Source organism: Aspergillus multicolor (assembly GCF_047715735.1).
Source record: "Aspergillus multicolor strain CBS 133.54 unplaced genomic scaffold BDW74scaffold_29, whole genome shotgun sequence".
NCBI classification, from domain to species: domain Eukaryota; kingdom Fungi; phylum Ascomycota; class Eurotiomycetes; order Eurotiales; family Aspergillaceae; genus Aspergillus; species Aspergillus multicolor.
This window is the reverse complement of record NW_027395980.1, coordinates 62,708-84,525: the sequence shown is the minus strand read 5'-3', so window position 1 is coordinate 84,525 and position 21,818 is coordinate 62,708. Positions and strand designations below refer to the sequence as shown.

The following is a 21,818-nucleotide window of genomic DNA, read 5'->3' as shown; positions in this document are numbered from 1 at the left end:
CCAGGTGCTTAATGCAGCCCTGATTCTCTCAGTGTCACTGCTCTCAACAATCTTTACCCTTCGTAGACCTCTGTTTCTGTTTCTGTTTTCTGCTTGTTTTGTTTTTGTTTCCGCTCAATCGCTTCTAAAATTGCTAGAGCTCACCGCTGCCGAAATTCAACACCAGAGCGCGTGAGTGTGGACAGTGAAGCAAGATGAACATGCACATATCTGGCCTCGTGCCAGAGTCCCTGAACGATAGCCCGGCTTGGACCCCATTTAGCTATGGGAATGGGAGGCTGGGTGGTAAGACGGGAGACAAACTGTTATCTATTGTAGATTCTGTTGTATCAATATTCAATGACATTATTTTTTCATCCAATTTGTTCAGTTTCAGTATCCTAAGCTTGTTTACATAGCGTTCTTCATCTCCCGCAGGGCAGCCATAACCTCGACGGGATCGGTCTTGCCTGTTTTCTTTTGGATCTCGGGGTCCTGGTGCGATTTCTTAGTCTTTTTCTTGGATACGCGTTGTGAAAGCGACGAGATGACTTACGTTGACGCGCATAAAGACATTATGAAGCTTCTCATCGCCAATCGTGAACTTTCCCTGCGTCTGCTGGTTCGCGTCCGCAAACGCCTGGAGCTTCTTGATGGGCTCGGACTGCGACACCTCGAGGCAGAACTTGACGTTGCCCTTGGTGTATTCGTGGCCGGGCTGTAGGGTCCTACATTAGTCCATTTTTCGAGAGAAAGAGGAGCGTGGAACATACGTAGACCTGCGTGTCATCCGGCAGCGACGCCAGCGTCTCGTTCAGCGCCTTGTGCATTTCCGGCGCTGTGCCTTCGAAGAATCGGCCGCATCCTGGATAGCGTTAGCTTCCTTATTCTCTTCTCTTGCTCTCATATAAAAAGAAACGCAGGAAAAGTTGGTACGCACCGCCAATGAAGAGCGTATCTCCTGTGAAAACAACCTTCTGCTCGCCATCCTGCATAAAATAGCAGATGCTGTCCTGCGTGTGGCACGGCGTATGCAGCGCCGTCACGGAGATGCGCTCGCCGATCCTGAAGGTCTCCCCGTGGGATGGCGTCTTGGTAACGGACTGACACTCTTTACCGCCGATGACGGGGACTTTGAACCTCTTTAAGACCTCGTTGTTGCCGCCCGCGTGGTCCCAGTGACTGGCAACCAACGTTAATACATTGATGGAGAGGGGGATTTGGTGGAGACATACTGATGTGTGTTTACGATAGCCGTAAGGCTAATCTTCCCGGCTTTCGTTTGTGACTCGAGTTCGGGAACGACCCTGATTCACTTGAGCAGTTGTCGCACCTCGAACACAGTTATTAGACCTCGGGAGCTTACTCTGGCGGGTTAGCAGGGTCAATGATGACCGACTGCTTCGTTGGCTCGTCTGTTACCAGGTAGGCATAGTTGTTGCCCTTCCCGGTCCCTGCAAAGCCCGTCAGATTTCATGTGGTTGATGAAGATATTACGGCAATTGGTGGTGAGCTTACACATAGGCAGCGATTGGACATGCATGGTTCTATATTGCGGATGCGGCAGTGTCGGTTTCAGAGGACGGGAGAGGACCTTGTGGAATAGCCTTGTGGCGCGTGTGAAGCTCATCAGCAAGTATGGTAAGGCTTGGATGATGGTAAACTTAACATTAATAATGCGGGGTGTTTTGGAGGTTGGATGGCTGCTTGTCTTTTAACTCCGTTATTTCCACCTTGAGCGTGGAAATGGGGATGACCTCATAGGCTGCTGGTCAGGTGATCTACCACGATGTTTATCTTTTGTGGGTTTTGATCTAGACTTCGTCTATGGGATCATCGAAAGTTTTCATTATACTCCTTGATCCTTGACTGAGCTTTGCAATCTTTATCTAATCGAGTTGATTGGAAGGGTGCTCGCTGTTCCAACAGGAAACCTGAACATGAAGCAAATATATATTGAGACGGAGTATCATGTTTTCTTGTCTACTCACTCGCCTTCATACCCAATATACCCATTCGACAGCTTCCGATGCACATACTGCTGATGATTAGCTAAAATCTCTTCCAACTCTGTGGATGGAAGCACTTACTTCACCAGCCGTAAACGGCTCTCTGCTAGGTTTCTCGCCTGAAAACAAGTTCTCCATGATCGAAATCGTGGTGTTATAGTCCACGCCAAAGAAAAACGGGATCGAATACCGTTCTAATCCCGTTAGATTAACGACACGGTGGACAGTCGACTTGAACCGAAAATTCGACCAGGTGGAAAGGCAATCCGCGATGTTGACGACCAGAGTGCCCGGAATTGGCGGCGCGAGCACCCATTTCCCCTGGTTGTTGTGAACCTGCAGACCTGGAACATGGTCTTGCGCTAGGATTGTGAAGCACTCCCAGTCCTTCGAGCGTTAGTGGGACATCCAAGAGGTGAGAAGTGTCTTACCGTGTGAGCAGCCTGTCCTGGAATCCCTTTCCCTTCTATCGGCTGAGGCGGGTAATGCAGCATCCTCGAAGCCACGCCTGGATATTCCACCGCCGAATCGAAGAAGTCCTCTTTTTGGTCAAGGGCGAGCGCAAGAATCCGGATTAGCTTTCTGGAAAGCTCAAGGACCTGAGAGAAGTAATCAAGATAGACACCCCGGAAACCAGGGAGAAGACGCTCATCCGGCCATTGATTGTCCCCGTGTAGTCCATACCCATCTTGGGGAGGCGGGTCATCGGGGCCTTTTCGGAGATCACCAGCGAGTTCGTATCCGATGTCGAACGCCTCGGACAAAGCTCCGTGCTCTGGTTCTTCGAGTTCTGGGTTGGATGCCTTCTCGCCGTACAAGGGGCTGTAGCCGCGGAAGTTCTGTCACAGTCAGACTCCTGACCTCGTCGACTTTTGGGATGTTAGTCGCACTTTTGATTTCCCCAAATAGCAGCTCATCTTCTGCTCCTCGTTCATGGCAAAGAACTTTCGGGCAGCCTCAAAAGTGCGGTCAATGAGTTCACCAGGAATTCCATGGTTCTGCGGGTGTTAGCTACGCCTTCTCTATACAAATCTTCTGGTACAAACTATGATATAAAAGAAGCCAACCTCCGTGCAGGCCCTGCTGACGAGGTCGGCAAGCTTCTGGCGCTCGTGGGCATGAGGACTGACTAATGTGGATAGATCAACGATGGGAATACTATCAAAGTCAGCCTCCTGGGAGGCCATCGTGTCAGCAAGGGTTCTTGAAGACTAGACGAGTTTATCTGTGAAGTTGCTGTTGAATAGAGATAACAGTGCAGCTTACGTCAGTTGTTCCTTCCCCGCATGTGTGGCTGGATTGGACTCCAAGAGACATTTTGACGTCTCTCAGGGTCACAGAATGACTGCACAACTCTCATCCTAGCAACAATTGATGCGCCAACTACGGATGATAAGGTCCAAAGCATATGGGTCTTAACCAAAGAGGGCTCAAGACCAAACTGGAATGGGCAAACTTGTCTCATTACTGATAGCTCACAGATGTTAATGTTGACCATACACAACGAAGCTTTGAGAAGAAAAGCCGGCATTTATGTTGAGATTGAGGCGTCTCTTTCTAGAGAAACAAGACAAACTAGTGTCTATCGGCGCTGATCATTCACAGCTTCCCTAACCAGGTCTACAGTGGCGCAATGGAAAGAGCCGCCGATACTGTTGACATGCTTGAAAGCGCAAGGAACGCACTCCATGCCTAGGGACTCAAGCCACTGCGCTGTTTTCTGGTCACTTGCCTCGACCACAATCCTCCTCCCGTCTAGGACAAGAGCATTAAGACACAGCCACGGACTCGACATATAAGACGGTGGATCATCACACTCGATTGGAGTAAAGGGATACGCTTGGAGATCCCATCCCGCTAGCACTTGATGCTTGCGCAAGGCAGCCTCTGTCACCTTTTCTGGGTGGTAAACCAGCAGCCCCTCACGGAGAGGGAGGATAGTAGCATCTATGTGCATGGCCTGCGGGTCATTGACCTCCAGAAGCTCGATCTTGTACCCTGTCGGTAAATGCTCCTGGACATAGTCAACGCCCGCCTGATTGGTGACATGGCTGAGCTGTCCAAGAATAATCCGGCCAAAGCGCATGAAGTCGGCTGTGTCAAAGGCAGGACGGCTGTTGTTGATTACATAGCAGCCACTTTTCGAGCTATCGCCAGCGAGCAAGGAATGGGTAAAAGTGTGCTTGGGACGCCGCACAATCTTCACCCGGCTGTCCTTCGCTAGATCGCCCAGAATACCTGCATACGCAACCTCAATCTCACGGTCGCGGCAGGGCCACGCAAAGCAAGCCTCGATCAGGGTGTTCCCGACACTCATGAGCCCATCGCGTGGCATTGCCCCGGTGTAACCACCCAGCGCTAGCCAGTCGATCCCTGGCGGTGGTCTAACGACGTGAACCCCGGCTTCCTTGAGGATAGCTGCGAAACAGTCTAGTTCGGCTTCTGCCTTGGCGACTAGGGCTTCTTCGAACGGGGCATAAGGTTTGAACAGGTGCACATGCTCCGGAGACATTGTTGCCTCGATCATTTGCCGAGGAGCGTTGGGAAAACATGCTTTCCCTGCCCGGCCGACGATGATGGACTTGAGGGGGGACCATTCATCGTCTGCTTGGACGGAAGGTGTAGACTTTGCAACCACCATCTTGCGGCAGAGGTTTGAAGACCAGAGATGGGGAAATCCAGACTGGAGATCTTGTTTCGCTTGAGCCAAAGCGAAGGCGGGCTTCGGTTGAAATCCATCCCCGCTTGCTCAGCTGCTGTCTAGGTAACACACATGTCGCACAAGCCACCATGGATACAGTGATACACCAACTCGACAGTCACTGCATATGAGGCGAAAAGGTCCGTTTCTGCTTATTGATGACATATGGACAGTCAAAGGGTTACGGCATATACGCATTCTTTCCCCAGCAGTGGCCATGCAATCAAGATACTGCTTTAATCGACACCCGCTATCACCTTGCCCTTGGCGCCCTGACGAACGAATCAGTGGTTCAACCAAGATATTGACGATACGATACGAAAAGCTATTATATGACCAGGTCGTTGATGCAAGCGGCGCAGAACTGCAAAGCCTATCCACTTGATCTCTGGGCTACCAGTGGCGTGGAAAGTTTGAAACTAACCTGGTGGACTGATTGATCGAAGTAGTGCCCAGACAACCCGAGATTTATACCCCGGTTGCCCCCCAAAGGAGAGACGAACCTGCAATTCATTTTTCTCACAATATACTGAGAAATGGCCGCCCACGACAACCCTGAAGCGTACGTCGAAACGTACATCGGATACACTTTCCGAAACCACAGCATCCTTGAGTGCTGTAAAGCAACCCGAGAATAAACGCTTGGGCATGCTCGGCGACAAGGTCGTTGGGATGCTACTCCTAGACATCTGGTATCGGACACCCCGGCTTAGCTGCGGTATGGTTGCCACGACGCTGCAAGCGGCCTGAAAATGTGCTGATGACTTCAGAAAGTGGAAGCTATGAAATATAGCACTAGGGTAGCAACCGCGAAATGGCTGACGAAGCTAGAAGCGCCGGGTTCAACGAGTTTATTGAGCCCGACTTTCTATATCCGCACGGTAGACAATATACGCATGACCTCGCGACAGAAGTCGAAGCTATTGTGGGAGCTGTGCGGATCAACTCTGGCAGGAACTGGGATGAGACCGAAGCTTGTTATTCTCCTATCAAACACCACACAGGTGGCAAGAGAGGAGTGCATTAGATATGCACTAGACCAACAGCTTTGCTTGATAAGATTAAGGCGGTTGATGGACTAGACATCTGATCTGATGTCTTTGCTCGATTTCTGCATATTTGGCAGCAGCCGAAGCGAAACAACGGCACGAATTTCGTGCCGACATTAGCATCAGGGTTCCAAGAGCAATCGATTGCCCTTGAATCTGAATCACGTCGTCTATAATGTATAGACGCGGTGAAGAGAACAGTGGCATAATCTATGTCACTGTTCAGGGTTAGCTCGATCCCCTCAAGTTGAGGAGTGAGCTATGGCCCAGGTGCCTTACCTTAGGTAACGTAGCTGGGCTTTCAAAGTAACAGTGCAGATTATATTTGTCCTGTTGTTCAAACAGCTGCTGCAGCTGCTAAGTGACGAGTCGAAAAGTGTTTGATAGTTGTCCAGCCAAAATGTTCAATTGGACGTGCTTTTCTACCAAGTTCATCAAGCAGCTTTCAATATCACCTACACATGATACCATAGCCCGGACTCAAGACCAGAAGCTCCAACGTCCTCATCCTCCTCGTCCTCCATCTTCCCGCCCTTAATGGCACCCAGCACACGCCCGTCATGCCTTACCACAATCCTGACCTCCGGACAATCCCAGTCTTGATGCGCCTCCCTCATCTCCCTCACCTCATCGCGGAGCAGTTCAATGCCCCGGAAGAACCTCCTATCTTCATCCCACCCCTCTACGCCCCCAACGTTCCCATGGCCATCCCCATCGCTGTGCCCGTCATCCCATTCAGCAACCAAACGCTCGCTATCCGAGACTCCCACCACAAGATCAATCTTCCTTAACCTCCCCATCCGCCGAAGAATATCAAGATAGAAATGCCCGAAGTAATGCACGTCCGCGACGTCCACGGCCATGCGTTCTATAAGACACACCTCGGCCTCGGGGATGTAGGGGAGCACGTCTTCGCGCAGATGCAGCGTTTCGTGTGTGTAGGCGATGTAGATTGGCCTCGGCTGAGCCTTCTGCTCTTTCTCTGGTGGTGGATCGTTTTGGCCCTGGCTCTCATCTCCATTCCTGTCCCCAGCATCATTTTCATCCTGGTGCCCATCGGCATCCCCTCTAACCGTAGTAACCCCCTCAAACTCAACCTGCGGCTGCTCCGGTAAATCCAGAAAACTTGCTCTCCACACCTTCAAGGATTCGTTTCTCGACTCGCGATTTACGAAGAGCAGCGCTGGACTTGGTGTACTCGACGAGAACGACTCCGCGATCCGGCGCCGAGTAGTTGGGTGCAGTATGCGCGTGCAGGATATGGATACCGTGCGTTGGAGTGAGAGGGTGTTGTGTAGAGCGGAAGACCAAATCTGGAGGCGGAGTTCGGCTGGGAGGGAGGGGAAGAGTGTGAATGTTTCTGGAGGATTAGTTGGAAGGGTTGAGGGGGGCATGGTGTTTTGAGTATGCTGCTTGATTTGTTACGGTAGATTAGGGAAATCGATTGAAGAATGCAGTGGTTTCGGAGTGTTTGGAGAAGAGGACAGAGGGTCTAAGCAGCGCCCAGCTGAGGTCGAGTAAATAAACATTGTTTGGCCCCCGCGAAGGATCCTAGTTCGTTCAATGGCTGCGGCTCCTATACGCTAGAAGGATTGGCGCCTCGCTTGCAGCTGAGGTGGGCGTCAGTCACGGTTCAGGCCTAAGCGCTAAGTGATAGTGATACTCATTTTATGTGAAGTTCTACGCATCGCCAACGACGTGGGATGGACGGAGCGCGGATTCATTCTTGAGCTGGGGTATTTTATTGCCATTGACATAAAGTCAAAGAGATTATTCTGTATCTGTAGTAGTTTTGGGATCTAGCTGCTCATGAGAGTCACCAAGCGACAGCTAGTAAATGATTGTAAGAAGATAAGCCCAAGGACGACCAAGACCAATCCTCGGTCCAAGCCAACCAAAGCACGGTAGGGTAGAAGCACAAGGTACCAAAAGGGCGATAGCTACCAAAAGGCACCATCTACTCCTCCTGCTCATACTCAACGCCCTCCTCCTGCTCATAGCCCTCACCCTCACCATCCGAAATCGTAGCCTCCTGGTACTGCTGGTACTCGCTCATGAGGTCATTCATGTTGCTCTCGGCCTCAGTAAACTCCATCTCATCCATACCCTCGCCGGTGTACCAGTGCAAGAAGGCCTTGCGGCGGAACATGGCGGTGAACTGGTTGCTGACGCGGCCGAAGAGTTCCTGGACGGAGGTGGAGTTGCCGACGAATGTCGCCGCCATCTTCAGGCCCTTGGGGGGTACGGAACACAGCGCCGTCTGCACGTTCGAGGGGATCCATTCGACGAAGTAGGAGGAGTACTTGTTTTGCATGTTGCGCATTTGGTCTTCGACTTCTTTCATGGAAACCTTTCCGCGGCTGTTATCTAGTTAGTATTTATCTGGTATGATGTTGAAAGAGAGGATAGACGTACAAAAGGGTAGAGCAAGTCAGGAAACGGCCGTTCTGGTAGTTGGCGGCGGTCATCATGTTGCGGGTGTCAAACATTTGCTGCGTGAGCTCGGGGACGGACACGTTGCGGAAAGTCGACGAGCTGCGGCTAGTCAAGGGCGCGAAGCCGACCATGAAGAAATGCAGACGGGGGAAGGGGACCATGTTGACGGCCAGCTTGCGCAGATCGGAGTTCAGCTGGCCGGGGAAGCGCAGACTGACAGTGATACCGGACATGACGGTGGACACCAGGTGGTTGAGATCGCCGTACGAAGGAGACGACAGCTTGAGCGTGCGCATGCAAATGTCGTACAGGGCGTCGTTGTCCAGACAGAAGGTCTCATCGGAGTGCTCGACCAGTTGGTGGACCGACAGCGTGGCGTTGTAGGGTTCCACGACTGTATCAGAGACCTTGGGTGACGGCATGACGGAGAAGGTCGCCATCATGCGGTCCGGAAACTCCTCGCGGATCTTAGAGATGAGCAGCGTGCCCATTCCAGAGCCGGTTCCTCCTCCCAGGGAGTGTGTCACCTGGAATCCCTGCAGGCAGTCACAGTTCTCCGCTTCGCGACGAACAACGTCCACGACCTGGTCGACCAGCTCTGCACCCTCGGTATAGTGTCCCTTGGCCCAGTTGTTTCCGGCGCTGGATTGTCCGTAGATGAAGTTATCGGGGCGGTAGAGGGCGCCGTTGGGGCCGGAGCGGAGGGAGTCCATGGTGCCGGGTTCGAGATCGATGAGGACCGCGCGGGGGACGTATTTCTTGCCGCCGGCTTCGTTGAAGTAGACGTTCATCCGCTCGAGCTGGAGGTCATCGTCGCCGGTGTAGCTAGGTTGTGTTAGAGGGGAAGAGAGGACGGGATCGGGCCACTAACATGCCGGAGGGGTCAAGGCCATGCTCGCCGATGATGGTCTGCCTGCAAGAACGTCAGAGAAAAGAACAGAGACGGATGAGTGCTAGGAGACTTACCAGAAGGCAGAACCAATCTGGTTACCCTGAAGGAGCGAGATTTCAGCACCGTGAGGATTTTGGATCGGAGATCGGTAGACTTACACACTGGCCGGTTTGGAGGTGGACCTGATGAAGATTAGCGAGAAAACCAATTGTTGCCGCCGGAAAAACGCACAATCTCACGCATTTTGAGGTTTGGGGGTGGATGGGGATGTGTTGAGGGGAGTTGGGAGAGGGAAGAGAGAGGAGAGAGAGAACGGTGGAAATTCAGTTGAGGCGCGCTCTGCAGTGGTACCTAACTGGATCGAGCTACCCCGGCCAGATCAGGCCTAGACGCCTGATAGAGATCGCTAGCTCGCTAAGAAAGGCTTGGGGCCAGTCGGAGTCGGCATCGGAGAGACAGAATTGTGCGCTGGCTGCGGACCAAAAATTGGAGATCAGTTCGACAATCACACCGCTACCCACGGGCATTGATTGTCTTTGGTCCGTGCTAGACCCTGGGAAGTGTAAACAGACGGACGGTTTGTGCTCCGATTGTCACTACGATGGCCGGTGGAGCAACTTAGTTTGAGGTTCTTTGTTGACGGTCAGGATGATCGTCGTCGCCAATCGTCCCCAGCAAGGGGCTGCAAATTCTGCTGTCTAATGGCCGTTAGTATCGTAAGATGCATCTGACAGAGAGCCGTTGCCATTGAGAAATATGCTGGTCTCCATCAATTGGCTGATCATATTTTGGGTGCAGGAGGAGAAAGTGACAAGAAAATTGGCGCCCCGCCTTGGTGCCTGAGCCTTGAGGCCATCAGCGATCATTCACAGCCACGTGACCTCGCTGAGTCAGCTCAGCTCCTTCCCCGTTATCTCCAGCATAACACCACGCACAAGATGGAATACACACTGGCCAGCTATGACCGATGACAGCCAGCAGAATCCAACCGGATACGCACTTGTGAGACAAACTACTCAAAGGTCGAAGACTGGCTGCGTCACCTGCCGTCGCCGCAAGAAGAAATGCGATGAAATCCACCCCATCTGTGGAGGCTGTGCTAGGAACCAATTATCCTGCCAATGGGTCGACAATGTATATCCCGCATCTCGTCGCCCCAGACGCCGGGCTCATCAGACCCGGTTCTGGCCAAGAGGCGCGGCTATTCCACAGGAGTTGGATGGCATGGTGACGGTATTTGCTGTGCCTAGTCGGCCTATCCTATGTCGCCTTTTGGCTCATTTTACGGAATGCAGTCCGCTATGGATGTCCATCAGCCCTGGCCGACGGAGAAGTCAGTTTCTACGCCATGTTGTACCAACGGCACTGGGCCAGACTCTGACAATGGACTGCCTGTTGGCCGTGGCGGCCGGGGATCTAATGAAATATGAGATGGAGGAGCCGGAGCTGAGAATGATTGCGCTTGAGCTATACGGCAAGGCCGTGGCTGGACTGCGGACTGCTATTAGTGAAGAGCTGTCTTCATCTACCCAGACCTGTGCATCAGGTATGTATAGAGACCGTGGCCTCACTGAATCGAACTGACGTGGCCAGATGATATTGTTCTCGCAGTTCTTTTGCTATGCGTTCACGAAGTATGCCTCTCAGCCCCACTACCCGAAGTATAGCATATCAACTGACACAGACAGACTCACAACTTCTCCGACACAAGCCGATTACTTCCTCACCTCAATGCCGCAGCCTTTCTTTTGCAGCAGAGAATATGCCTCGCGCCTCCAGATCCTGATTTACGAGCATTCCTGCTCGAAGTATTCTGCTACTTCTTCTCTTTGACGGCTTTCTCTCATGGGTCGAGCCTCATTATGGACCTGGCTGCTCAGGTTCTTGACTCCATTGACTACTGCACCACTCGAAGCCTGCTCCTAGGCTCATCGCAGAAATTGATCATCACCATATTCCGGATTACGAGGCTGGCAAAAGACTCGCCTCGCATGTCTGGGACGGTGCTAGCCGAATTAGCAGATATAGAGTCCCAGTTGGCTTGCGATACAATAAATCAAAAATCGCTCAATATACACGAACAGAGTGACCCAATGCCGGGATCCATCGGCCAGGCTGACTACTCTCAAGAGGACAGGATTATGTACGAACTTTATCGTTGTGCATGTCTCATCTATGTCAAGCAAACCATTGATCCGCTGATGTCTCCACGAGCCGCGGAGATACAGTACATTGTCAACTGCTTTGTCGCCAAACTGGAGACTTTACCACCCGATTCTCCCTCAAACGGTCTTCTAGCCTGGCCGTTGGTTATCACAGGCTTTCATGCTGTGGCCCCTATCCATCAATGTATTATCTTAGCTCGACTACGCCTCATACACAAAACTTGGAGAACGGACATATTTCCACAGACCGTGGACTTTTTGCGTCAATTTTGGGATCTAGGAAGAGGTTGCTATCTAAACTGTGATAGCGAGCCACCTGCTTTACTCTTGGACTTTGACTTTCAAACCCTCCGCCTTCCGACCGTTCTCGTTTAGTTTGAGAGATGCAGGTTGAATCACGATCTCATCAAAGCCAGGAACTTGCCACGGCAATTCAAACAACTGGCATTTTCACGCCCTCAATCGCCATCAGACGCTTCCAATCCCAGCTTCGCTTGTCTCCGGTATTGTACATGTCCCAACTCCTTCGAATCAAACGATCGCACAATTCTATGTTCCCTCGTCGATGATACGCCTGCATCTGACCTAATACCACGCTGAGGACTGCCCTATCCTGCTGCCGCGTACAAGCGACGCCGGCAACGAAGATTGGAAGCAGAAGAAATGGCCGTAAGGCCTCCGTCTCGATAGATGATAGAAGTTCCAAGCATTGACCGACCACCGCCTGCACTCTGTCGTCGTTAATATTTTCCGGATACAGGATCGAGAACAGCCACATGAAGCATGCGGTGGTGTAGGCGCGGGAAAGGACATGATAATCCGATGGAAGCTCGGTGTCATGTCCCCAATCGTCGAGGTCTTTCCAGATTTCAACGGCTCGAACAATCATGGGCCCCGATGGCACAGTCTCAGCTTCCGATTGTAAAGAGGAAATCTGCGCAATCAGATCAAGCGGCAGAAGCGTGCTACCGCTGCTTGAACACCCTGCGAAAAGAGGCTTCCGGCTTGAAACACTGTGTCGTTATTCGCCTGTAGGTGGCTCGTCACGCATCGAAGCGTATAATGGTAGCTGAAGAACTCCGCGAACGCATGTTGGCCAGGCAATGCATCCTCATCCCCCCTGCGGCCTTCTCCGCAAGTACCCTGGACTGTCTCACTGCTACTGAGAAGATTCAACAAGACGTCTCTTGCCCCGTTCAAATGGTCCCGCCAAGACCCGTTACCAGCTACTTCCGAAACATCATACAAATACAGCAGGCGGTAACTGCTAACCAAGGCTTCTGCTTCCGTCTGCTGTGCCAGCTTTCCTCTGGCATCCGCATGTGTTTGCATTAAGTTGTTCTGATATGCATTGACGCGCCGCGATAGCTCTCTCTCCGCATCTTCAGCCAACCGGACCTTTTCCACGGACAGCCTTTCGCTTTCACTTCCGACAGTGACGGTGCCTAGAGCATTATTGCCATCGGTTTGTTGACTCGGCGCGGATAGACACTGGTTCCAATGCGATGCCCCAAGAGCAAGTGCCGAGTTCAAGACCATTTGATCACGCGTGCTCAATCGGATAATCACCGACAGGAATGATTCCGGTGCCGATTCTAATGACGTTGAGACATCAACCTGCCCCAGTAGCTGTGGTGGCGCGAGGACGAAGACATGAGGCACGACCGTGGCGAAGTCGCAGAAGAAGCGTGATTCGTTGGTTGTCATGCCATTTTCCGGTAGGGAAGGATGAAGATGCGTCTCTGAAATGCTAGTGAAAGACCGAAAGTGCGGATTATTGAGTGAAACACCTGTTTATCCCCACGGTGATTAGAACAGTCTTGCAGAGAAACAACCTTATGAGGTCAGCCGTGTAGGCGGTAGACGAACACTCAACTGGGTGGAAATGGCAGCTTGCGGTCTTCCGCTGGCAAGGACAGCGGCAATGACAGGAGCTCTTGGAAGCCATCGTGGTGATTGTAAGTGGAAACAATCGAGGTATGTGGTCTTAAAAGACTAACTTCATGTATAGGTCAGAAAGACACCGGATTTGAAGGTACTTTTCTTCCTGTTTATACACCGTCCTTCCCTTGCTGCTGCCTTGACGGACATGCCCCAGCCCGAGTGATCGTGTGAGGTACACCCATTACTGCCTGCTGGACCAGTTGAATGGGTCTTTTAGTCATTGGAATCACCTGCCAATGTGCAACGCCATCAACTGCTCCAATGTCTTCAAAACTCGAGTGTAAAGTAACCCTGGGGTAAGATGGCCCTCGGCGTCACTGCCACTTTCCAATTCAGGCCTAGGCATTTAGTCTTGAATAAAACACAGCCGCCTCAAGCGCGGTCCCAGCATCAGGTCACTGTGCGACTGTAGGGCTATAATATGCTCGACGCTAACCCTTCCTGGCGAGATAATAGCCGCGCCTCCACATTCCTCCCCTCGACCCACCGGCACAGACCACATGGCTAGAGCACGGACGGGGCGAACCGGACTATATTCGGAGAATCCCCGTCGGCCAGCGCCACTGCAGCTCTGAAATCTTTCTTAAGAGAGGGAATTGCCGCCCCGAGGTCACGAAATGCTTCTCGAGTACTCTCTCAAGATTGCACCATATCTCGCCAGGGCCTCAAAATCTTCATCCCGCTAAAATATGCAAGCATGGTCCTCACACATATCAACGAAGAAGAGAACCTCGCGCGTATGGAGCGCGGCGAACTCTACTATGCGTTCACGCCGAACCTTGTTGCTGCGCGAAAACGGTGCTCGAGGGTTGTCAGCCGGATGAACAACGCGGGCGAGCTGACCAGGAGGGAGATGGCGGAATACTGGAAAGAGTGAGTTACCAACAATTATCACTGCACTGTTCCACTTGTGAAGTCAACAATTCTAACCTCTAAAGAATCACAAACAACTCAAACCAAGTCCCCTCCCCCGCGTCCCTTCCCGCCACAGCCACACCCCAAGAGCACGAAGAATCCGAAGACGCCCTCCTGAAGTCCTATCCCTGGATCGAGCGCCCCATAGCAATCGACTACGGGTACAACGTGTCCGTCGAAAAGGACGTGTTTATCAACTTCAACTGCGTGATTCTGGATACGTGCAAGGTAACAATTGGCAGCCGAACATTGATCGGTCCGAACGTCTCGCTGTTTTCCGGGACGCACCCCGTTGATCCTGATCTGCGCAATGGGACGCAGGGACCTGAGTATGGTAGTCCCATTACGATTGGCGATGATTGCTGGATTGCGGGTAATGTGGTTATCTTGCCCGGTGTTAGTATTGGGGATGGGTGTACCGTTGGGGCGGGGAGTGTGGTTACTAAGGTATGTGCTTGCTTCTCTTTTAGATGGGATTGAAGGAGTGTGGGGGAGGTTAGTTGGCTGATGTGTGCTTGTCTAGGATATTCCTGCCTATCATGTTGCGGCTGGAAACCCGGCAAGGATTCTAAGGAAGATTGAGCGGCTTGGACCCAGGGCTGAGGGTGAGAGTAAGGAGGTGAACGGCGCAGGTGCACGGCGCTAGTAGGGATTGGTTGAGTACGGGGAAAATAACTATATAGAATCCGAACTTCATCCAATATTTATATCAACAGTGGCGTGACGAGGTATGATTGAAGTACGAGGTTCGTCCATCGGTCCACTTTGATACAGCGTTCCATTTCCAGATTCTCATAGGTCGTTGGTCGATGAAGAGGCTATGTTTTTGCCAGCTGGAGCTTTGTGGGCTGCACTTGTTACATGCAGGACCTGAGGCTTCCTGTTAGACCTGATGAGGACCTGAGGTATAGCTTCTCCGGAAAGGGCTAATCAGGAGCCTGAGCTGTGCAGCTTGAGATACTCTCTTTAAATCAAAACTCCGGGGCAAGTCGACGCATAAGAACGCATTACGAGGACGATTGGTAGTGTTACGCCGGGATTCTTGGAGGAGGCTGAGATTGGTCTCTGAAGCACAATCAGCCTCGTCTGACGTGTTTAATAAGGAGGCACACCGTCACCATTTCGAAGAACCTGCAACTCCCCTCTCCAACCCTGGAACCCTTGGCTTCTATGGCCCAACATTTGGTAATGTCTCATTTTCAACAAATCAATGCCAGCCATGATGAGACGTCCGACTACGAGTTACTTGCTCGGTCGGCGAGTCCTTGTCCTTGTCCTAGCTCACCAACCAACCCACCCATACGGCCGAGGGGTGTTTCCCGCTCTTGGACTTCGCTGACAGCCAACACATGGCTTTGGGAAATCCTGGCAACCCTATTCAGCCTCGCCTGTTTTGCGTCTATCATCTGCGTGTTGATAGTATGTAACAACAAGCCTCAGCCAAAGTTCTCATACGGCTTCACTCTCAATGCCATTATCTCGATTCTCGCAACCGCATCCAAATCCTCCCTTATATATGCAGTTGGGGAGAGTATCGGACAGCTAAAATGGATCTGGTTCTACGGGAAGCAGGCGAAACAACTTAATGACAGCCAACTGTTCGACAGTGCTGGCCGAGGACCACTCGGATCTTTCCTGGTGATATTACAACACAAGGGCAAGTCCTTGGTGTCGCTGGGGGCACTGGTCACACTGCTTGCTCTCATCTTCAATCCGTCTCTCCAGCAGCTTCTCACCCACCCGACCAGGATGGCCCTGGACAACGCTGCTTATGCCGAGGCAATCGCAAACCGAGCTTTCTCACTAAGGTATATATGCGTACTGGTATCCTGCATCAATACCGCTATACCTACCATAAGAACCAATTGGCTACAGGCTAGTCCTTACCACACCTTATAGTTGATAGCATCAACAGACAGTACTACTATTCTTGCAAGGCAGCAACTGCTGTCTTGTTTGATGTCGTTGAAGCCCTTAGATTCATCTGCATGTTATCTGCATATTCAAGATCAGAGGCCATTTAGGGCGTCCACTGGTCCATTATCTACCTATCTAGACACCATAGGCCCTATAGTACGGGGCAAGTGCCTGTGTCGGAGATCCCCGAAGGCCGGCCCCGGACTGATAAGCCCCCGCACCCCACGTTATCATAAAGTCTTTGTATCATGCATTATTAAGACTATGGAAGACCGGGTAGATAAGCCTCAGTTTATTTGAATACAATTTCCTTACGCTTCTGTACTCTTTGACTCATGGGTCGCACCTAACAACCACAAAAACCCAGCCCTAACCGCTTCATCCACCTCTAGTGCTAGCAGACCCCTCACCAAAATGACCGACCCCCTAACCCTGCACGCCCCAACAACCCTCCTATCCGCCTTGACAACCTGCATCACGAAAGAAATCCACCCTCTCTCCGCCACCGCCGTCGCAAAAGGCAGCAAACTCTTCGGCGCCGCAATCCTGCTGAAATCCAACCTATCGACGGTCCTCGCGTCCACAAACCAAGAAGGCACCTCGCCCCTCTGGCACGGCGAGACCTGGACAATCACGCAGTTCTTCGAGATACCCGCTCACAAAAGACCGGATGTTAAAGAGTGCATCTTCTTAACGACGCACGAGCCGTGTTCCTTGTGTCTCTCGGCAATCCTGTGGGCGGGGTTTGATAACTTTGTGTATATGTATACGTATGAGGAGACGCAACATATCTTCGAGTGTCATGGGGATCTGGATATCTTTAACGAGGTGTTTAATGTGCGCGAGGGGGAGGTCGCAAGGCAGGCGAGTTTGGATGGGAAGGAAAAGCAGGTGAGGCCGCAGTATAAGTTGCGCAGTGGGCGGTTGGTGGCGACCAGTTTTGCGGAGTTGTTGGCGGCGATTGAGGATAAGAGTGTTCAGGAAGAGTATGTTGGGTTGGTGGAGGGGGTTAAGAGGAGCTATGGACGGCTTTCAGAAGCGTATAGAAGGAATATGGGGGTTGAGTGAGGTGGACGCGGCCTCGGGTTGAGACATACCTAGGTAGGGTGCTGGGCATAGGTATTAGACATTTGAGATGGGATAATAACATGGTAGCCTGCAGCTGTACAATGCACCCGAGTTTGAAGACTGGACATGGAATCTTTGCTTCCATGCCGTAGAAATATATGGTACCAGACATTCTAGTCATTACATATAGACATTGCGCTGTATTTATCTCATCAAGCCACCATTCGGTTAGGGGAAACAACCCTAGAAAGCCGAATGTATCAATCTCCATGAGTGGGCATCAACTCTGTACAATGGAAAATGCACCACAAGGTCATCTACCGGGAAAGCTAAAAGATCTCGCGGCTATGGTACCTAATACCAAGGCCTCAACAAGCCATCTACTTGTTCAGCCTCCCCGCCCTCTCCGGACTCCTCCAGTACTCACAAGCCTCCTTCCGGATATCATCAACCTCAACCGCCGTCCCATTGACACCAGGGCTAACAACCAACTGCATCTTACTGCTCGGCCGATAAACCGGCCACTCCGGAGCCCCCGGGTACCGCAACATATTCGGATCACCCGTCAGCACAAAACTCGCCAGGTACGCATGATACACATGGCTAATCTTGGGGTACTGCGTGGTGGGTTCATCCCACGTATATTTTGTATCGGCCGTATGCGGGATCCCCTGCCACGCGGGGAACGAGTTGTTCGTGTCGAAGCGCAGCTTGAATGTGGGCACGTTTGCTTCCGAGGCCCGTGTTGCTGTTTCTTGGCTGGGACAGATGTACGCGTAGTCGGACCACGCCGTTGCGAGGCGGTTGTACTGCGTGCTGTTTGGGGAGTGCGTGTATGGGGAGTTTGGGTTTGTGGCTGGGTCGGGATAGAGCGAGTCGAGGAGAGCTAGGTCGGTGGCATTCAGTGCAGGCGAGATATTGGCCATATACTCAATGAACTCCTCGTTTGTCTGTAAGTCTCCCGGGACATAAAATTTCCCTTCGTTGGTGGTGGAGGATGTTATTGTGGGCACGTGGAAGAATGTTCCGTCGTACCCTGATTCGGAGCCGAATTTCTCAAGCAGCGGTCCGCCCTGCGTTGGTTGGAAGGGCCAGGTTAGGGCGCGATTTGAATTGTCGTAGATGCGTGTGCTGATGGTGCGGATGTTGTTTATGTCTGCTGCTCGGAGGCATGCTAGGGCTGCTGCGTTGCCCCTGTCTACTGGACAGCCGAGGTAGTCCATATACTCGGCGAATTGATCTTGATACAGCGGGTACGAGGCATTGGGGAATGCGCGAGCTGTCACGGAGCCAGACTGGTGGATGGCTCTTGCGAAGAGAGGCTTCCCAGCGTCGACGCCGTAATTGTGGAAGTAGTGGATGCCAACGGAGTGTCCGCCTGCAGAGCGGCCGCCAATAGTCACTGCATCAGGATCCCCTCCGAAGGCAGCGATGTGTTTCTGCACGAACTGCAGGAAAAGGTGCTGGTCTCGTATCCCTAGATTCAGCAGCCCTTCCTCCTCGAAGAGCGTCGAGGGCAGGAAGCCAAGGGAATTAATGCGGTAGTGGAAGTTCACAACGACGATAGGCTCCGACGAAGACGCCGCAAACGACGCCCCGTCAAAGCTCTTCCAGCTGCCGATATTGAAAGACCCGCCATGAATCCAGACGAGGACAGGCAGTTTCTTGCTCAGCGGAACGCCCTTCGTGCGGAAGACGTTGAAGGTCAGGCAGGCTTCGCTTTGGGAGGCGATGTCGAAGGCTGTGCCGTCTTGAATGCAGGCTGTGCCGTAGGAAGTGGCTTGCTTTGTGCCGTTGAAGGGTGCTGGCCAGGTTGAGGGCGTGAAGCGGAGGTCTCCCACGGGCTGAACTGCGTAGTCCATGCCTAGCCAGGCGTCCACGGGCGCTGGGAGGGTTGCGTTGCTGATTGTTGAGGTGATTGTTGTGCCGCAGAAGGAGCCGTAGCCCTCTAGAGTCACTGGGTGGTGGCATGATGGGAGTCCCAGGGATAGGCCTGAGGCTGCCTGGCTTACTGCCAGGGCGGCTATCCAGCTGGAGGTGGATAAATGCATGTTCAACCAGGAGGGGATTTGAGCTGTCATTGCCACATAGAGAGTGTCTATAAGAGGGGACATCTTTATATAGCCGGCTGTCTCGACTCTCTTCACTTGATAAAACCCCTCCGTTACTCCAACGCCTTCTCCAACAGCAAAAAGGTGTTGGCACTGCGACCCAAGGTGGTTGACAAGAAATTGCGGAGAGCAGAGCCGGCGACGGTGCTTGACGTGGAATTTAACTCATTCCGATTGCTGTAGTGTCATTGGTCGAAATAGTCGAGGACTTCTTGGCATCTGATAAGGGACTTGGAACTTGTATGAGTGAGTCTTAGGGCTTGCATCTACAAAGCGCAGATCGCATGGGATAGTCCGCGGCTTCTTCCAGACTCCCATACCACCCGCAGTCTAGACTTTTTCTTAACGAGCGAGCAATGGCTCAAACGAAGTATCTATAACGAAGCTTCGCATCTCCCAGTCAGTAGCAAACCCTGGTCGGGGGTTGTATTTATTGCGTCCAACTGCTGATCAATCCATAACCCTAACTTGTTCTCCCGGCAGATCCAGCATTGCCGACCAGACGCGAGCGACGAAAGAGAAAACTGTACTTTCTCGCTTGGCATCCAGAATATATATCAATAAGTTAGCGGCCGGAAATGACGTGATATCTTCTTTGAGACTGTTTCTCCAAATTGTGGAGTACCTAACTCGGCTTGCAGCCAAGGACAACAACCTTAACTCGGACCGAGTATGAACATATCCCAAATTTTTTCATATTATACCCTTCATAGCCATATCGCTGTCAACCTGGATCCAGAGATTTTTCCTACAATAGCGAGTGTAGAGTAGATGGTAATATCGTCACACGCAGGGCCGCGGGGGGGTCCAGTCGTTGGACCCTAGGTACCATACCCTACCTCTCCTTGCGAGTAACGCTTCCAGAACCTCGGGCTGGGAGAGTATTAGACAGGTAGATCTTGATTCCGCCAGATCTGACCGTCTCGTAAGCTGTCCCTGAGCATGGCCGACCATAATTGTGTAGGCCGGGGCGGGCATGCGAAGCACCTGCTCTTTCGAGTCTAGGGCTGTGCTTAGCCTAAAAATACTAAGAGTCAGGATAACTCCACCTGCGAATAACTAACTATACTCTATCCAGCTAAACCATGAGTCAGGACAAACTATAAGTACCTGCGTCCGGCCCTCCATGCTTCCATTCAACGGTTCAACCTTGTTCGCTCACCTCTTTAAACACACCACCCACCATGGCCAGCCCGAGCACACAGGTAAGCTCCCTAGCCCGACTACCCAACGAGCTAATCCTAATGGTCACCGAATACCTCCCTCGCCAAAAAGACCTCTCCGCATTTATGCGCTGCAACAAGCGACTCTACCACCTGCTGCACCCAGCCCTCTGCCGCCTCAACGTGCAAGAACACAACAGCACCGCGCTCCTCTTCGCAGCCGAGAACAACTACACGACCCTCGCAAAAGCCCTCATAAAATCCGGCGCCAGCGCCGCCGCAATCCACCCAACAGGCTTCAGGCGGTACTCAGGTAACTACCTCTCCTTCAGCCCAAACCCGCTCATTGAAGCGGCGCAGCATGGCCATATCTCAACCCTAGCGGTCCTACTTAGCGAGCCGGAGCCCCCGCTCGCCTACCGCTGGATTTTGGAGGTGAAGCTGCGCGCGCTGCTTCACTGGGCCCTAAACACCGGCGATACTGATCTCGACTCGCTGGATATGGTTCTGGCGAAACGCCCGCCACTGGGTCTGCCCCGCTCCGCAGATGAGCGGTATAACGGCAGCATCATGAAGAATACGGCATTGGGTCTTGCAATCGTAAGGGGTTGCAGTACCGCCATTATCGAGCGGCTTCTCAGAGCGGGCGCCGACATCGACGAGCGTGAGTCTCCGCACCCCTGGCTTGAAGCGACGGTCCAACGCGGGGGTGAGATGCGCGAGCTCATGGTAAGCTATGGACTGCGTCCAAAGTCAGACCGGATCCTCTGCGAGATCGCGCAGCGGTTCGATGATCCGGATATGCTGGGCCTTTTCACGGACCCGAAACAAGGTGGGTTGGATGTTGCTGTGTACGGGCACACTGCACTTTTCACGGCTGTCGACCAGGGTCATTTCAAGGTTGTCAAGTACCTCGCCCAGCAAGGCGCGAACGCCAACCTCAAGTTCTACTACGGCGACCGGAGATGGCCGTATAGTACAGCCTGGCCGGCGATACGGAACCGGCGGATGGATATCCTGCGGTATCTCGTCGACGAAGCGGACATGGACCCGAGCGTTGAGGATGTCGTTATGGCTGTTGGTATGGACTCCGATGAGGCTGAGCATTATCTTCTAGGTTACGAGTGTGCGGATGTTGTAAAGAAGGTAGATATCCCGACCTATGTCGCCATTATGGAGCAAGAGGAAGGTATACAGCGACCAGAGGACTTCTTGCTCATGCCTTGCTCGACTTGCATGCCGCCGAGCGGTGCGTATACAGCGCAAGGAGTCTTTTCCATGTTTAGCCTTGGGCGACGGTAAGGTGAGGTGAGCTTTGCCCTGATTGCATTCGCTCGAAGCAGTATCTACCATATGTACGAGATGTTGGCCATAGAAGGTTAGGTATCTACGTAGTATCATAAACATATCAGGCCACTCAGTACAGTTTACAATACGCATTTGATAGAACACGCGAGGCTCTAAAACAA

General features: G+C 52.3%; 11 protein-coding genes across 11 annotated transcripts; 4 read left to right on the top strand and 7 right to left on the bottom strand.

Moving 5' to 3' along the window:
- Positions 1 to 324: 324 nt before the first annotated feature.
- BDW74DRAFT_159738 (uncharacterized protein) lies at positions 325 to 1,685 on the bottom strand. The gene is made up of 7 exons (XM_073725504.1): positions 1,498 to 1,685; positions 1,346 to 1,433; positions 1,215 to 1,286; positions 920 to 1,161; positions 753 to 844; positions 536 to 697; positions 325 to 474 (listed from the first exon to the last, which is right to left on the bottom strand). Exons 1-7 carry the CDS (start codon positions 1,607 to 1,609, stop codon positions 391 to 393), a joined length of 852 nt encoding a protein of 283 aa, XP_073580302.1. The 5' UTR covers positions 1,610 to 1,685; the 3' UTR covers positions 325 to 390.
- Positions 1,686 to 1,966: 281 nt separating this feature from the next.
- BDW74DRAFT_170035 (isopenicillin N synthase family dioxygenase) lies at positions 1,967 to 3,175 on the bottom strand (the record flags this gene model as incomplete). The annotated part of the gene is made up of 5 exons (XM_073727095.1): positions 1,967 to 2,017; positions 2,070 to 2,375; positions 2,420 to 2,827; positions 2,879 to 2,986; positions 3,035 to 3,175. The coding sequence occupies 5 exons, from the start codon at positions 3,173 to 3,175 to the stop codon at positions 1,967 to 1,969; spliced, it is 1,014 nt and encodes a 337-aa protein (XP_073580301.1).
- Positions 3,176 to 3,570: 395 nt separating this feature from the next.
- BDW74DRAFT_181584 (uncharacterized protein) lies at positions 3,571 to 4,629 on the bottom strand (the record flags this gene model as incomplete). Its single annotated transcript, XM_073730065.1, has 1 exon — positions 3,571 to 4,629. One exon carries the CDS (start codon positions 4,627 to 4,629, stop codon positions 3,571 to 3,573), a length of 1,059 nt encoding a protein of 352 aa, XP_073580300.1.
- A 1,353-nt stretch (positions 4,630 to 5,982) lies between these two features.
- Positions 5,983 to 7,193, bottom strand: BDW74DRAFT_187221 (2EXR domain-containing protein). The gene has a single exon (XM_073731431.1). It carries the CDS (start codon positions 7,130 to 7,132, stop codon positions 6,194 to 6,196), a length of 939 nt encoding a protein of 312 aa, XP_073580299.1. The 5' UTR covers positions 7,133 to 7,193; the 3' UTR covers positions 5,983 to 6,193.
- Positions 7,194 to 7,457: 264 nt separating this feature from the next.
- On the bottom strand, positions 7,458 to 9,344 carry BDW74DRAFT_159732 (beta tubulin-like). The gene is made up of 6 exons (XM_073725503.1): positions 9,298 to 9,344; positions 9,225 to 9,248; positions 9,141 to 9,166; positions 9,046 to 9,087; positions 8,154 to 8,999; positions 7,458 to 8,098 (listed from the first exon to the last, which is right to left on the bottom strand). Exons 1-6 carry the CDS (start codon positions 9,307 to 9,309, stop codon positions 7,696 to 7,698), a joined length of 1,353 nt encoding a protein of 450 aa, XP_073580298.1. The 5' UTR covers positions 9,310 to 9,344; the 3' UTR covers positions 7,458 to 7,695.
- A 682-nt stretch (positions 9,345 to 10,026) lies between these two features.
- On the top strand, positions 10,027 to 11,529 carry BDW74DRAFT_187218 (Zn(II)2Cys6 transcription factor; the record flags this gene model as incomplete). Its single annotated transcript, XM_073731430.1, has 4 exons — positions 10,027 to 10,612; positions 10,660 to 10,700; positions 10,755 to 11,375; positions 11,512 to 11,529. 4 exons carry the CDS (start codon positions 10,027 to 10,029, stop codon positions 11,527 to 11,529), a joined length of 1,266 nt encoding a protein of 421 aa, XP_073580297.1.
- Positions 11,530 to 11,664: 135 nt separating this feature from the next.
- Positions 11,665 to 12,938, bottom strand: BDW74DRAFT_181580 (transcription factor domain-containing protein; the record flags this gene model as incomplete). Its single annotated transcript, XM_073730064.1, has 2 exons — positions 11,665 to 12,165; positions 12,213 to 12,938. 2 exons carry the CDS (start codon positions 12,936 to 12,938, stop codon positions 11,665 to 11,667), a joined length of 1,227 nt encoding a protein of 408 aa, XP_073580296.1.
- Positions 12,939 to 14,793: 1,855 nt separating this feature from the next.
- On the top strand, positions 14,794 to 16,233 carry BDW74DRAFT_159724 (DUF3176 domain-containing protein). Its single transcript, XM_073725502.1, has one exon. The coding sequence runs from the start codon at positions 15,261 to 15,263 to the stop codon at positions 15,987 to 15,989; it is 729 nt and encodes a 242-aa protein (XP_073580295.1). The 5' UTR covers positions 14,794 to 15,260; the 3' UTR covers positions 15,990 to 16,233.
- Positions 16,234 to 16,364: 131 nt separating this feature from the next.
- BDW74DRAFT_71169 (uncharacterized protein) lies at positions 16,365 to 17,223 on the top strand. Its single transcript, XM_073733509.1, has one exon. The coding sequence runs from the start codon at positions 16,422 to 16,424 to the stop codon at positions 17,073 to 17,075; it is 654 nt and encodes a 217-aa protein (XP_073580294.1). The 5' UTR covers positions 16,365 to 16,421; the 3' UTR covers positions 17,076 to 17,223.
- A 232-nt stretch (positions 17,224 to 17,455) lies between these two features.
- Positions 17,456 to 19,189, bottom strand: BDW74DRAFT_181577 (Alpha/Beta hydrolase protein; the record flags this gene model as incomplete). The annotated part of the gene is made up of 1 exon (XM_073730063.1): positions 17,456 to 19,189. One exon carries the CDS (start codon positions 19,187 to 19,189, stop codon positions 17,456 to 17,458), a length of 1,734 nt encoding a protein of 577 aa, XP_073580293.1.
- A 1,181-nt stretch (positions 19,190 to 20,370) lies between these two features.
- BDW74DRAFT_170028 (uncharacterized protein) lies at positions 20,371 to 21,793 on the top strand (the record flags this gene model as incomplete). The annotated part of the gene is made up of 2 exons (XM_073727094.1): positions 20,371 to 21,538; positions 21,762 to 21,793. The coding sequence occupies 2 exons, from the start codon at positions 20,371 to 20,373 to the stop codon at positions 21,791 to 21,793; spliced, it is 1,200 nt and encodes a 399-aa protein (XP_073580292.1).
- Between the last annotated feature and the right edge of the window lie 25 nt (positions 21,794 to 21,818).